General features: G+C 43.0%; 1 protein-coding gene across 1 annotated transcript; it reads right to left on the minus strand.

The window, feature by feature from the left end:
- Positions 1–5,827: 5,827 nt before the first annotated feature.
- On the minus strand, positions 5,828–15,198 carry SOX30 (SRY-box transcription factor 30). Its single transcript, XM_037397447.1, has 5 exons — positions 14,829–15,198; positions 13,342–13,581; positions 11,891–12,070; positions 8,247–8,727; positions 5,828–6,236 (listed from the first exon to the last, which is right to left on the minus strand). Exons 1-5 carry the CDS (start codon positions 15,196–15,198, stop codon positions 5,861–5,863), a joined length of 1,647 nt encoding a protein of 548 aa, XP_037253344.1. The 3' UTR covers positions 5,828–5,860.
- Between the last annotated feature and the right edge of the window lie 467 nt (positions 15,199–15,665).

Consider the following 15,665-nt stretch of genomic DNA (forward strand, 5'->3'; position numbering starts at 1 on the left):
TCTAACTTAATAGGATATCGCTGTTTTTCTTACTGGTTGTCCTCTGAGTTTTAATTCAACCTTCGCTGGTACTGCATTCTTTGCTCTTCTAGGTTCTGTTGGTTGCCCATACAGTGGGTATTACAGCATCCAAAGTTTTCTCTGGGATGTTTACATCTCCCCATTGTTTCTTCATTAATAACCAAATCTGAGCCTTCCAAGCTGTTTCCTTTGGCAGGTATAGCTGTAATCTCTTATCAGAGAGTTATTTGTGCTCTTAATTTACACAGCAGATCTTGCCCTGAGAGGGCTAAGGGATATTCTGGCATGTAGAGGAATTTGCAAGTTAAGAGTTTTACTTCAAATTTTACATTCCATTGGTTTTAAAAATCATTTCAAATCTCGCTTCCCTGTGACCCCCCATGAGTGGCACACAGCTGTTACTTGAAGGACCCTTACAACCAGTCACGACTGAATATGTCGCTCCTGTATCCACCAAGGAATCAACAGTTTTGTTCCCCAGCTGAACTGGAATCAGATCAGCTTCAGGGGTCATCCCTTCTTGGGGAATTGTTCTTCTTTTTGGGCACTCATTTTTCCAGTGTCCCTCTCCTTTACTTACAATAGGCACATTGATTCAGCCCTACGGAATTTTCTAAAACCAGTTCAGAATTCCAGCCCTGGCCTCCGTCTCTACTTTGGATATTTCCTCAATAATACCCTCACCTCTTCCCTTGCCTCTCACAGAATTCCCAGCAATTATGGCCGCTAACAAATTAGCCTTCATTTTATGATCTTTTAGTCTTTCTTTCTTCTCTACTTCATCTCGATTATTATATACTTCATAGGTTGTTTTTATCAATTGAAAGATTGTCATTCCTCCTACCCCTCCTATTTTCTGTATCTTTTTTCTTGTATCTGAAGTTGATAAGCTGATTGTTCAATAAAAAAACATATTAAACATTCTCCTATTAGTTTCATCTTCATGTTCTAAATCAGTCCTTTTTCTAGCTGCTTCACACCACCTCTTGTAAAATGCTGAGGGATTCTCATCATTTCCTTGTCTAACTTCACGTAACTTCGACACTTTCTTTGATTTCGGGACCCCATGTTGTATACCATATTAAATCAATTGCTGATACTGTTTAATCATTCCTCTCCCAGCACCAGTATTTGGGTCCCATTCTGGATCAGTTTTAGGCATAAATCTAGCAGGGTCATCATTAGCATTTCGCCTCTGAGTGTCTTGTTCAGCCTTTTCCAAAACCAACCGCTTTTCTTGTGTAGTAAAAAGAGTGTTTAACAGTGTTTTCATGCCACTCCAGACGGGATTATGATTCAACACAATTCATTCCCCTGATACATCTTGTGTGGATTATTGCTGTATGATCCCATTGATTGTTTCCAATTGAGTGAGTCTGAGCTGGTAAACGGGACGTGCCCAAACACCAGCAAACCTTCAACTGCCACTGCCGGCCGGAGCGGTGCCTGTAGCACCGGCGGCTGAGCCCAAGCTCTGCCTGAAACGGGAGAGAAATTTCCCCCTTCCATTTGAGGAGATGGCTCATCCGAATTAGTACTAGCCTCTTCTTGGCTGAGCAGCAGTACTGACACTTGTACATCCTCCGGCTCCTCGTTTCTCTTAATACAGCCCTTCCCAATACCACCAGCCTAACAGCACCTCTGCATCTTCAGTTCACTTTCAGCCAACGCATTGGTACCACTCGGATTGCTCTGTAACAATTTACATTTCTTTCTTATGTCATAATTATCCCACAATGCAAAGAACAAATCATCCTTCAAATCAGTACTTCATCCCAGTTACCCACTCTCCTACAGAAAATTATTAAACACAATATTAGTATTCTAATTTGAAGTCCTATTTTCCAGCCATTTCTCACCACCACCCAACTTACACTCTGGCCACCACTTATTACAGGAGCTGTGTAATTTTCTTTTAGTTAAGGGTCCCCCACCGAAACAGTTCCAGTTTTTCAGGATGCATCCTAAAGGCATGCAAAGAGGTATCTCGGTGGAGCAGGTGGAACCTATATTACTTCCCAGGAAAGAAAAAAAAAAAAAAGTCTTTACCAGGACTTCGTGTACTCAGCAAACGGATCCTCGGGACTGAGCCAACCTGACACCCAGAGCAGCACCCAGATGCTGGGTCCACCCCATGCACCACTCCGGGCAAACCTGCTCCCACCCAGGTGGCCAGGGAGGGCTGTGTCACTGGCCCAGCTCACCACCCACTGTGTCCCACCAGCCCCCGCCCAGAGCCTGGGCACTGCTCACCGCGTGTCACACCGGACAGACATCCCATACACGTCGAAAAAGCACTTGCGATTCTGTCTGGTCACACTTAATTCTCACTGGGTCTTATAAGCCTCGCTCCATTGAAAGGTACCGTGGGCTGGGGGGTTTCCCACAGTCTGTGGGGAGGGGGCTGTGTTAGTAGGGGGCTTTCCCAGCTGGAGGGTGGATCTCTCAGTGTGCTCATGAGGATGGTTCACACACAGTTCAAGTAATTTTCTGCTTGGTCTCATTAACCATTTGGTTCTCCTTGAGATTGTCTTGTTACCTCTTAGCTTGAGGTATTTATGGTGTCTATTCCTTCTCCCAAGGCTGTGTTCTGTTAACTGTAACATCCTCCTTTTTTCAAGTTCCCTCATTTTTCATTATAGATATTTACATATTTTGTCTAAATTTCAAGTTAAATAACAGACTGACCTTCCATTAACTACCGACCCACCAACTGGTCAGCTACAGCACTACTGAATGTCTTTAGATTTTTAGAGCAGCAGGAACAAAAGAAACTGGAAAATCTGCACCTCATTTGTTTTTCAAGCTGAGAAGCATGCAAGGTGGGTTTTAATGTAGATTAAGGCAAACAGCAAAGAAAGAAAAAGTATCGCAAGAGTAGAATACACCTGTCTCATGTCCCAAGCGCCCTCTGTCCCGTCGAGCGGTGGGCTTGCAGGAGGGCACACGCTGGCCAAGGGGCTGACGGGCCCTGCCTGTGACCCACTCAGGGAGGGCTCAGCCCTACATTTTGTTTCCCATTAATATTCAGGATGTCTTAAACCTGTTTTCTCTTCTACTGGCTTTAGTGGTATATTGTCACCATGTACTGTTCATTTCAGTATAATTACTGTGGACTGTTTGTTTCAGTATAATTATTATGGATAATTGCTATCAAGCAGTAGTTGTGCAACATTAGATTGTTAAGGGAGGGTTAATCAGTAATTCCAAGACAGATCTAAACCAAAAGATCTTCTTGCAAAGCTGGATCTGAAATCAAAATTGCCAAAAGATGTTGAACTGTGGTCAAGACAAGTCCACATAGGGGAAGATAACTGAGGTTCAGTTCTCGATCAGCAGTAACTAGAGTGTCAACTGTTGTTTGAGACCTCCAGAATTTTTCTAAAATACCTGTAAGGAGCATGCGTGATGCTTAATTAATATAGTACTGCCTATTGAATGCATATGTATGATTTTTCTGAGAAATCTAATGTATAAACGTATGTATGGTCTATATAATCTCGTCAAAACGTAACATACGGTATGCACGTTAGGTGGAAAGATCCCCCGTGCACCCAGCACAGCAATAAAGGAATGCCTGCTTCTTAATGCTGCCTTGGTGTTAAGGAGTTTTCTTATTCCCAATTTCAGTGACAGTATTAAACAGAACAGGTATCTACTGAGGGTATAATACTGTGTTTTCCTACATGAACAGCAAAGGTCCCGTTAGCAGATGGATCCTGTGCAGCAAATGCTGAATCCCTGGACCCACTGAAGCTCACTCTGATCTATCAGCACAACAAGCTCAGGGTACATACAACGAGGCAGCCCTGAGGCACCTCCCTTCAAACTTATAGGTATATGTATATAACGTATAGAAGGAAGTAAATTTGTAGTACCCATGGCAAGCACCCATTCTAGATTCCGGTGCATTGAAATATGTCTTACACCTGAGTTCACAGTGTGTAAAAAGAAAATTGGATTGGAGAAGAAGAAAGTTAGAGCTGGAGAATAATCCCACAAACAGCTGTTTTATACCCTAAAAGATAATTGTGTAGGAATTAGCACATTTGCCCACATGCATTCCTGCAGGCCAGATCAGCTTTCAGTAAGAAGATAATTTAGAAATAAACAGGCATTTTATACTATTTATAAGACTTTCCTCTTAAGGATCCATCTGCACTGCAGATGCAGTGGGAGCAGGGGCCTATTTACAACACAATTGCAATGTGTAGTAGGGTAGACAGGATTTACTCATGCTTTTGTGTTCCTTAACTACAAAATGTGTTCTTTAACTACAAAAAAGTAGTTCTCAAATGAGAGGTTTTGATCTTGGACTTGGAAAATGGAGTTATGAGCCCACAGAAGCAGAAAAGCATAATAAAAATGTTGATATGAGACTGAAAACTTAAAATGCAAAGATTCCAGAGTATATCTACTCTACACTGGCTTAGGATTTTTTGAGGCTTAAGGAGATTTCATTCGTACCTGTCTTTATCAATAATGTAGTCTCAACGGACATCGGGGGCCGAAGCCTCGGGTTTGAGAGGACACTTGGGGTCCAACAGATAACCCGTAAAATACAGGATGTCCTACACGAGACGGTTGATGTAGCTTCCTCTGAATCATTCCTCAGCATCCTCTGGCAGCCCAGCACGGACTGACTTCTCTGCCCGTGGTTTTCAGTTCTTCCCGTATTCTTGTGGTAGCTGGATTTACATAATGATAAATATTAAGACACACTTACGTATATACACACACTAGTATTAATAGCCCAAATTGTGTGAAAAAGTTACTTCAGCTTGTCATTCTAGGCATATGCAGTTTAGCTGCGCAGGAAGTCTCTGAATTACACAAATTAGGATTTGGCTGTCCCCACTCAGTTCCAAGGCTTTGGTTTAAAATGAAACACTAGGGATACATTGTTCAGATTAGTTTATTCAAATACAACAGCAAAATAACAGGATTCCCGGAGGAAAATAACCATCTATTCCACAAAGCAAGGGAGAAAGAAAAAAAAGTTACTAACATGAATTACAAAGTTTGGCCAAAAAGTTTTGAATTTCATTACTCTCCAAGTTCAGCACAGATACTCTCTCCATTAAAAGCCTTTGTTATTCTTCAGAGAATTTGGTAGTCTCTGGAGAATTCCTTACAATATAACTATGCTCAGGGATCAAGTCACAGCCCACTAGTGTAAGTCACAGGGCCAGATGCCATCCATTTTCCTCTCTCTGGGTGCTACCATGCCTCGCCATACCTTCTGAACAATCCCCCTTTTATTAATGGAACTGGTTGCAGACCAAGATATTACTGAAACTGATCTAAGTTTTCAATGTGTGATACAACAGTTGTACCACAAATACAGACTACAGTTAAGAATAACCACATTAAAACTGTCTCATCAAAGAAAAAATACAAAGCATTGCTGAATCATTCTTGACTTCACTCTCCAGGCCTTAAAATATTTTACTGCAGTAAGAATTATATTAAAGTCATAAACCAGAATTATTTCACTTGCTAAAACTCCTAAGTAATACCTACAGAATTATGACAAATACCATCAGAATGCCTATTTGGGCATTAAAAGGATGCACTTAAATACATCTCTCCTCAGGAAAGCACATTATCACATGCTTAAGGCTAAATTCCTGTGTTAAGTGCTTTTCTGACCCAAACAATGCCCTGATGAAGCAGGAAAAATTCCAGAGGCTTTTGACCTCCCCAGATCTGCCTGCAATCTCTTAAAATACTAGCAGATCATCAAACTCTTCAAAGTTACCGTTTTCCATTGAACATACTGACTGAAAACATTTCTTGCCCACTCTCTATTTCTCTGGATTATAATTCGTTTTAAAAATTACAATGCTTGCAACAACTTTACTTCTTCTTCCTCATCGGTGTCAGTTACATTGACTATGCGGCTGGTGGAGGGAGTAGGTGGCCTGTATGGTGATAAAACCTCCCTCACTACGTCAACATCCAGTTGTTGTAGGGGGCTTAAATACTGCTCCTGGTTGTAGCTGCTGTGACAGGGCGCTACTTGAAGGCTCTCAGAGCTGCGTTGGTTCTGACGTGTACTTTCTTCTGGGGATTGCTTGAAAGGATAGCCTTCATCCATAGCAGAAAACATCACCTCCTGTCTTTGGTACCTATTTTTATAAAAGCCAAAGCATTCAGGCACTGAGCTGGAGAAATTCCCACAGGCAAATGGAGGTCGGCTGAATGGGCATATGCTGCAGTTAAAAGAGATCGAAAGTTGGCTTTCAGAAATGCACATTGCCTGGACTTCCATTCAACTAAAAAAAAGCAGAATTACATCAATTTTCTATGCTAGTCAGCTTATCCTGCTGGAATATTCAAAACATGCATACTTTAAACCATGCCTAATTTCAACACTAGGGTCCTAACAAGAGTCATGCACAGATTCCATGTCTCTGCATACGCAGCTCTTCATGCTAGCTACATGCTTGACATTGCTTTGAAAACGAACACACAAACCCATGGTATTTATCAATGAAATAGCATCATGGATAAGCCAGCATCTGATAAGCCTGCAGTATGTTAACCAATGTACTTCAAAATAGTAAAACAAAGCATCAAAACTCAGTTTGTGTTATTTCTGTATGCCAAAATTTGTGACAGAGCTGGGATAAACGCTCTTATTTAGTCTTTTGAGTGAACCCTTGCATCTGTTACGTTACCAAACAGGAAACTGACAGAAGAATCCTTGTGCCAAATATGTGGTTGTCAATGTTACTATTTAAAGAATATACAGTGATACATTTTTAACAAGCAACCACATAGTAGATTGCAGAAAATTACTATGTCAAATGTAACTGTATTCCTCCAGTGTCAGAAGTCTGAATTTTTATTCTGATGCGGAGTGGCACACATATTGTAATTTGCACAATGTTACAGAAATTCACTACATTGTTAACAAAACAGCATATGAAGAAGTAATAGAGCTCTATATTGCAGACATTATAAAGACATTAATACAATGTCTATTGAGGTTTCAAGGAAACTATTCATCTTTCCAATCTAATATTTAAATTTTTAGTGCATAAATCTGCATGCATATATTTTTTACTGCCAGTGCTACTCAGAAATTCTGATTCTTGTATACAATAAATAAATTTATAGGAATACGAACTTACAGCTCATTGCATTATAAAGATCCTGGCATTAGCAAAGCTGGCAGCCTTCAGAAGTTCATTAATGTGTAAACTCAGAACAGTCTTTTATGGTACAAAACACTCCTCTCCCTCAGAGGCCTCACAAAATGGTCTAATTGCAGAGACCAAGGGCTAAGAAAAGTTCACCTTTAGCAATTTTGGGAATGTGTCCTCTGTTTCTTTAAAGGACCTCAAAAATAGAAATGTCTTGTATTGTGCTTACCAGCTCATAAAGTTCTTTTTAGTTTGATGGGTCATCAACAGCCCTAATTAATGACTGGATAGTCTTATCACCATAGGAACATAATGGTTGCTGCTATTAGTAGGAATGAGCAGTGTATAAATGGGTGGAATTTAAGTCTAATAGTCATAATAATTTGTCATGTTAGATATTGCACAGTCATGAAAGAAAAATGATGCCTTACAAAGAACAAGCCTCAGTAGGCCATCAGATGACTTGCATTTGAGCAGCACACCTGCTGCTGGGAGGGCACTGGTGCTTTCTGTGCATGTTTAGCTTAGGAAATACCCATGGGATATTGCATTTGTTAGCCTGTGAATTCTTTGATCAAGCAATCTCTGATTGACTGCTCAGAGACTGCTGAGGAAAAACCAGGAACTGCTACTTACATATGAATTGTGAAGACATTTCCCACCAGGTTGGATTTCAGAAATATTGGTAGTTATGATAGCTGCGATCATAGTACCCAGGAGACATCTCACACACCTACTTTAATTCTATCCGATCATTTTCAAAATATATTTACACTATCTCTACCTAATGTTTTTCTGTGGAAATCAACTGCACTTAGATGCATAAAGTGGAAAGATGATACTTCTATTTACTGTGGGCTTGGGAGTGCCAATTACTGCAATAATACTATGGAGCCTTCAATAACTGGGCATGTATTACGAGCAGCCTCAGGCCAGCAGGTCCCATCACACAAGAGCTGTAGGAAGGGAAGAGCACCTTTCCTTCTGAATACTCCATCTGTTTTCTGCAAGTCAAAAGACTCTCTGCCTTTTAGCACTTGTTCTTACTGGTATTGAAATAAAGGGTTTCATTACCTTGAGGGGAAATACTGCGGTCCAGGTACAAAGTAACGGTGGTAAAACGAAAACTGAGGAGGCATTCCAAATAGACTGGCTGGCTGATGGGTGCGAGGAGGCTCACAGAGCTGTGAGTGAAGAAAAGGGGCAGTTTGGGGAAGAGGTATCCCTCTAGGAAAAACAGAAACCCCTGGGTACTCCTTTGGCAGCTCACTATTAGAGACAGAAATTCTGCCAATGGTGGCGGTTATGTTACTTGGGTTTCTGTTGAAAACTGGTGTAGGTCTTTTCAGAGAGCAATTGAGCCCAAATGATACATCAAGACCTGCTATCTGAGCAGGTTCAGCAATGTGCTGTGGTGAAATTACAGGGTGCAGGGGCAGAGCTGGAAGTGGAACAGCCACTGATGCAATGCTTGCACTAGTAGTCTGGAAAAGAGTAATTGGACCAGCATGTTGAATGGAAGAAGCTGACAGACAGCTGGCAGACGGAGGCTCACCTTTAGGAAACAGAACAGTTACTTATCAAACACGAGAGATTTCATAAACAGCAGTGTAGCAAACAACACCCAGAGCCAGAACCGTTTCTCCCAAAACGCTTTCTAGCATTACTTCCCTGCAACTCAGTCATACACCACTTGGCCTGTATGTGTTCTGACAGATGGGTTTGCAGCCCACACATTCAAGCTTCCTTCTACAGAAATGCAAGGGTGAAAGAGGAAGGAATTGGCTGGCGAGTGTTGAGGCTGTGAGGCTGGTGAGGGCTGTATCTTGTCCTGATACGGCTACAGAATGGGGCTGGAAGATGCATTTAGTGCCTGAAGCTCAAAAGACCTTCCAAGTCTACTAGCTGAGTTGGAGTGAGACAAACTCTTAACAAAACTGTGTGGTGCCAAAGCAGCAGTGAGCAACAGAAGCAACAGTTCTAACACCCTACTCTCTGATATGTTTTCTTATTTGTTTCACCAATGAGTGTACTCACTAGCCAACTTCACTTTGAAATATTTTGCAGAACTTACACTTGAATGTACAGTCTCAAATAACACCTCATGTCAACAGGGCCGCCTTTATACAGAAAGATTTCAAAATACATTGCATAAGTATTTTCAAATCCCACTACCTAGTCTAAGAGTCTAAATTCTGAGTCAACAGCACGTAAATGCATCTAGACATTAACAGTTTGTATTTAAGAGTAATTTCAACCACAATAGGATAATAAATTCCAGAATAAAACATAGTGATACAAGAATATTTAATTTTTAAAAAGAGAGAAAACAGAAGAAATATATTAATATGTATAGTGGGGGAAAAAAAGAAAGAATTTGAAAAATGGAGGATGTTAGTTAATCCTTAGAAACAGTTAACAGCCTTGGGAGAAGGAATAGACACCATAAATACCTCAAGCTAAGAGGTAACAAGACAATCTCAAGGAGAACCAAATGGTTAATGAGACCAAGCAGAAAATTACTTGAACTATGTGTGAACCATCCTCCTGAGCACACTGAGAGATCCACCCTCCAGCTGGGAAAGCCCCCTACTAACACAGCCCCCTCCCCACAGAACATGAGCAGTGAAAAAAACCAAAACAAAAAAAACCCCAAAACACTGTATCTTTAAATGGAGATGAGGATCCTATGAACCTATGAGAATTAAGTGTGACCAAGTGGAATTGTCAACACTTGTTCAAAGTGTATAAAATGTTTTACCCTATGTTAAGAGGTGGGCTAGCTGTGTGGTGTTACCACCCAGCACCCGCCTCTGTGCAGACATTCAGTAAACAACTAGCTTGACTCTGTGTGTGGGTTGGCTCTTGAACACTGGGTGAAGAACCCAGATTTGGGATAACAATAGTAGCATCTGAGGACAATAAAACATTATAAAATACACCAGAGTAAGAAAACTAAGAATGTTCAGTCAATTTACAGAAGGATTTGAGAAAGGATCACATCACTAACTCTGAACTTCACCAGAACAAAGCTGAGCATTTTTTACATCTCCAAATATTACTGTTGCGGATTGTCTTTAAAACTTGCAGAAAGTTTGACTGAATCTTTCTATATTTTGTGAAACAGTCAGCTATAGGAACATCGTGATTTTTTAAGAGACCAGCCTCTATGTTACCATTATGTTAATACTTCCTAACCAGTGATGTAAGGGCTGCTGTGCTACTTGTCATTTGAGGCTGTGTTACTTGAAGTCCTTATTCTCTGGACCATAACCAGAGCACCTGGGTTCTATTGTGTATAGGATGAGTTATTGGACGACTTGGCAAGGTAGGTACCTGGCCATCCAACTTGGCAACAAAACTTACTTTTAAGGTGTCCCAAATTGAACTACCTTCACTGTAATAGTAAAGAACACACCCACAGGTCAGGAAGACCCTTGCCCAGGTGAAGACCCTTCCTCTGTGCAAGCGTAGTAACTGAAGAGGCTGACACAGCAGATATTATAATTATGTGCAAATTGCCAACCAATCATTGTAACTGGGAGGGTGCTACCTTGTAAATTTTGTGTATAAATGTAATGGTGAAATTGGCATAGGCATACTTGATTTGTGGAGATTCCACCAAGTACCCAGTGCTGCAATACAGAAGTGCCTGCTTATCTACTTCGTGTAGACAGGTTTTTTGTTCCCTGGCTAACACTACCACACAGTGTAAAGTCACTTCATTCTCTTGTCTCATTATAAAGAGAGCAGCCCATGTCAGTAATGCTTAAAGAGAAAAATGCCATTGCCTGGATCTAAACTATTTGTTGCTGAAATCCGCTGTCCATGCACTGACAGAGTCAGAGCTCTTTCACTACAAAATATGCAGGTCAGTTGTTACACCTGACTGAGGGCTCTCAGGCTGCACCCTATTTCACTGCCCATATTGGCTTCTTATAAAAAGGAGAAGCCTTCCAGGTTAGGTGCACCTTTTTAATGCATTCCTTATGTAACTATATTTTTGTTTGTATAAAAGCTCAGCTACATATGCTCAAACTGTGGGTATGTGCAAGTTCATAGCAACTACATATAGAACTCTTCCAGATGTGCATAGATACCCAAGTTACTCTTCATGGAAAATATGCAAATGAAAAACGTCTTGTTCAGATTCAGTGACTGCTTTAATATTGCAGCAAGCACTAACACTCTACTGACTTCCCTTCTGATGACCTTGTTGACAATTCTGTCCTGCTGTCTCTTGCAAGCAATCCAAGTTGCTGAGCATTTACTCTCAAGCAATGCTGCCCCAAGGGACACTAACGCCAGGGTGGAGGCGCCATGGACTAAGCTAAGGAGCTTTTTCAGGCTTGGTAGGGAGGGTTTGAGCACTGTGCAGTTAGAGCTGGTGAGGTAGGATGAATGTGAGGTGCAGACAGAACAAGAAAAAGAAACAGCTGTAGCTTAACAGGAAGCAATTGAGATCCAAAAAGATCAGGAGGTAGGAGGAGGGAACCAGGAACTACAAAGACAATACCAAGGATCTGTGGGAGAAGAATTTAAGAGGCTGAGGAAACAGTAGGTAGAGACCAAGAGGCAGAGGTGTGTTGCAGAGGACTGGTAGAAACAGTGATGTCAAGAAAGTGAGAAGTTGTTCTGACTGTACGCAGCGTATGTATAACTTTTACTATAGTAGGTAAATTGTGAATTTTTAAAATAATTAATTCCTGAAAACTCACAGGGTGGATGCCCAGTACTGTTCTTAACATTGGGGATGAATACAGAGAAAGCAGGTGACTGGAAGGGATAAATGCCACCTGGATTTGTAGTGACGATACTCTGAGAAGTGCTGGAAAATACAGTAGAAACGGGGAGTGGAAAACGCTTCCTTTTGCCTAGTCGTGGTTGATAAACCCAACCTGTCAGAGACGAAAAAAGATGCAGACATGTCAAACCAATGAGTTCAGCAACGGCACGTATAGTCAATGGCAGTACTCCATTTGTTTCAGCGAGCTAGCAAATCGGGCATTTCATCAGAGGTCGAAATAAAGTAGATGTATTTGGGCATAGTTTCTATGTTACTAAATAGTAACTGTGAGTGAAAGAAATACAGAACAGTGGGGGATGTGGCACAGCTGAGGAAAGCAGGTTAAGGGGAACATGACGCTGTACCATGGGCTTTCAGCGCAGAAATAAACCATGACTGTATTCAAAATGTGGGTCTTTCCTGATTGTTTCCTTAACCCCTTAAGTCTCACATATCCCCACAGGTTACAGGAGATAATGGAAAACACAACCCATTAGGAACCCTGTATAGATTTTGGAGGAGTGTGTTTGCCTTTGCCTTGCAAGATGTATAAATACGAAATTACACTGAGCAGCTCAGTTTCTTACACAGGCTAACTCTTAATGCAACTTTAAAGAAGATGCTTTTTTTCTTTTCTTCTTTGAAGGGTGCAATGAGAGAGGGAGAGTGCTGTCCTTCCTTTTCCTTGTTTATGACAGATTAGTCAGATTTTACCAGGATTAGCCATAATAATGAACTACAGGATTATGACAACAGAGAAAGGACCACAACACCTGGTATCTCATCAGCTTTTAAAAAGCATTTTCAAAGTACTTAGGCTCTGTTTTATTGAACTGCAGTGTTATGGAGAAAGGAGTTTGTGAAGGGTACAAATTTTTAACCCTTTTCACAAAAGGCTGAGAAACAACATCTTCCACACTGTTATTTGGGAATCCCAAGTCTACACACTGAAGAATCCCACAGAATACAATGCCATTTGTGCTTCCTATGGCATTTCCCTTTCCTGCTTTGAAGGAATGGATGTGTCACCACAGGCCACCTGGGCAGCTCTTTTTGGAGCATGTAAAATGATGCAGCAGGCCATGTTCACAATAAACTTGCTATCTGGCCAATAGACTAACGCATTCAGAAGAGCTGCTGCAGCTGTGGTGGTCTAAGACCATAAGAAACATTAGAGGCTATGAAGGATCAAACACCATTTTGGATGCTTTAAAAAAACTAATATGTTTTCAGGCACTAGAAGGCTGACAGAAGGACTGTGTGCTTGAAATTTTTGTAATTTTTTTCTGACTGTATTACTGGTTCTAATGAAAGAGATCGATTTTTTTTTTTTTTCAAAAACTCTTGCGCTTCTAAAGCATTCAGGTAAATAAATATGTTTACCAGGAAATTCTTCTCTGTGCCTTTGTTGTATTTTATGAGCTTCATCATAATAGGGCTGCTTCTGCTCTTCAGTCAGTTTGCTCCACTCCAATCCAAGCTGAACACTGATTTCTGCATTATTGGCAGTTGGGTTAGCTTTTGCTAGGGCAGGCCGATGAATCCTAGCCCACACCATAAATGCGTTCATTGGACGCTTTACATGGCCACTTTTGTCCTTGCTAAATGGAGCATCTGGCATGCCTATGCAACAAATGAGGAAAGATGATCATCTTCCAGGCAATATATGGAATACAGGTTACATTCAATAGTACATCAAAAGGATATTTGGCAACAGTCAAAAGAATCACTAGAGCTTTGGAACACATAAAACTGGGTGCACATTTGGAGAGTAGTTCCTAGAAAAATAACTAAGGCTAAGGGAGTACCCTCCACTAACCTTCAGTGAACTGCTGCATAAGGAATCCTGCATAAGGAGTCATTTACCTAATCATTTACCTGGGGTTTGTTACTTTTTTTTTTTTTTTTTAAAAAAAAGGCAGCATATGGGACTCCTAGCACACTGGTTTGCATTTCATTTGGCTAGATTGTTTTCTTAAGAATTTATGAACTTCTGAATTTATAACGTAAACACTGTATAGCATAGACCACCACTACAAATTTGTCATCACCACCAGAACTACGTACCCCAAGCCCTAGCGATGCAGGGACCAGATCTAATGATGGTATGGCAGGGACCTGTGCAGTCCCTGGCTTCTCAGCTGAGGTTGTTGCTGTTCTGGGGTTCTGGTTGGTGTCCCCCTGTCCCCCTTTTCTCAGATTTGAACACTCGTTTTGCTGGAGGAGCCTGTGTTACCAATGACTGCTAGATGATACTCAGCTTTGGCTCTTTGTAAACATGACAGCATTTAAATTGAGCTGGTGACAGGATGAACCCCAGGCCCCTCACAACTCGACTGATCCCTGAGAAAGCAGTTTCCTCTCTGGAAAAGCCTTCAAAATGAACTCCTTCACATTATCAATGAAGAACAAAAGTCTTCCAGTCTTCGAGACCTCACTTTTAAGTAATGAATTTTGAAAGCCTAGATCCCTTTCAAAAAAGTAAGCTTCTAATCCCGCTGTTCCAAAATGTTCCTCTTGTAATGTGTCCAGATTTTCTCAGAGAGGTGTATGAATGCTTCCCAGCTTTAAAAATCAAGCAGATCCCTGACCTTAAACTTGGAATCACAACCCAGTGCAACTCTGAACACTCTTGTAAGGGGTTTAACATAGTCAGGGAGCAAATGGACAAAACATTGACTTTAACAAACCCTAGAGAGCTCTCTGCTCCCATGCGTTTATGTCTCATGCTGAAGAAGAGCTGTACGAGCTGAGGTCCAGCCGAAGGGATGGTTTTCTGACAGAACCTTTGCACTACTAGTGTTCTGTCCGATAACCTGCCACCTGCGTGCCACTCGCCGAACCCCGGCGAGCTCTCATTAACACAATACCTGAATCGGAGGGCAGTACTGTGAAGGGAATATTTTTAGTTTCGATCTTTACTGAAGGCTCCGGTAAAGACTCTGTTTTGAGCGGCACTGGCTTCACCGGCAGCAGAGGGCCTTGTGTGCGGGACCCCGGAGCCAAGGGCTGGCGCACACCCGCGACCTTCTGATCTCCAGGGGGGACCCCAAGCCCCTCACACGGCTGCACCCTGCGCTCATCGGTGCCGGCACGGGCAGGCCCGCACGGGGGGGCAGCGGGGCCAGCGCCCGCTCCTGCCCTCACCCCGCCGGGCTCAAGGGCCACGTCGGGCGGCTCCACCTTGACAGCAACGGCTTCCCGCGGCTCCTTCCCACCGCCGCCTCGCTCACGGGCCATTTCTCTCCGGACGGAGCCGAGGGCCTCCCGACCCTCCCAGGGCGCCGGGAAGCACCTCAGCCCGCCCCCCGCCTCCCCCGGCTCGGGCTCCTCCACTTTGATGTGCGGCACCCTGGGGGGACCCTGCGCCTCCCCCTGCGGCCGGGGCGGCGGGGGGCGCCGGCGGGGCCCCGGGGCAGCCCTGGGGCGGAGCGGGGGCTCCCTCAGCCACCGCTCCATCCCGCCGCGGCCGTTTGCCGCCTGCGGGCGTTGGACCAACGCTCGCCGCGGCCCCGCGCCGCCGGCACCCGACACCGGGCGCGCACCGAGCGCTCTCGCCCCGGCCACGCAGTGCGGGCGCCACGGCGAGCGGCGGCGGCGCGGTCCGGCCCGGCCAGGCCACGCCCCACCCGACCGCGCCCCACCCCCCGACCTCCGAGTAACATAGAGAGGTCCGCCTAGGCGCCCAGAAGGGCTTGGCGCCGCGC

Source organism: Falco rusticolus, chromosome 8, assembly GCF_015220075.1.
Source record: "Falco rusticolus isolate bFalRus1 chromosome 8, bFalRus1.pri, whole genome shotgun sequence".
Taxonomy (NCBI): Eukaryota; Metazoa; Chordata; class Aves; order Falconiformes; family Falconidae; genus Falco; species Falco rusticolus.

What these genes read in the sequence shown, in the direction of transcription:
- SOX30 (XM_037397447.1), bottom strand. Translation starts at nt 15,198, where the DNA reads ATGGCCCGTGAGCGAGGCGGCGGTGGGAAGGAGCCGCGGGAAGCCGTT. An exon ending in AGTACTGCCCTCCGATTCAG is followed by an intron (nt 13,582 to 14,828) that starts GTATTGTGTTAA and finishes TTTGTTGCATAG; the next exon opens with GCATGCCAGATGCTCCATTT. An exon ending in GCACAGAGAAGAATTTCCTG is followed by an intron (nt 12,071 to 13,341) that starts GTAAACATATTT and finishes CGTCTCTGACAG; the next exon opens with GTTGGGTTTATCAACCACGA.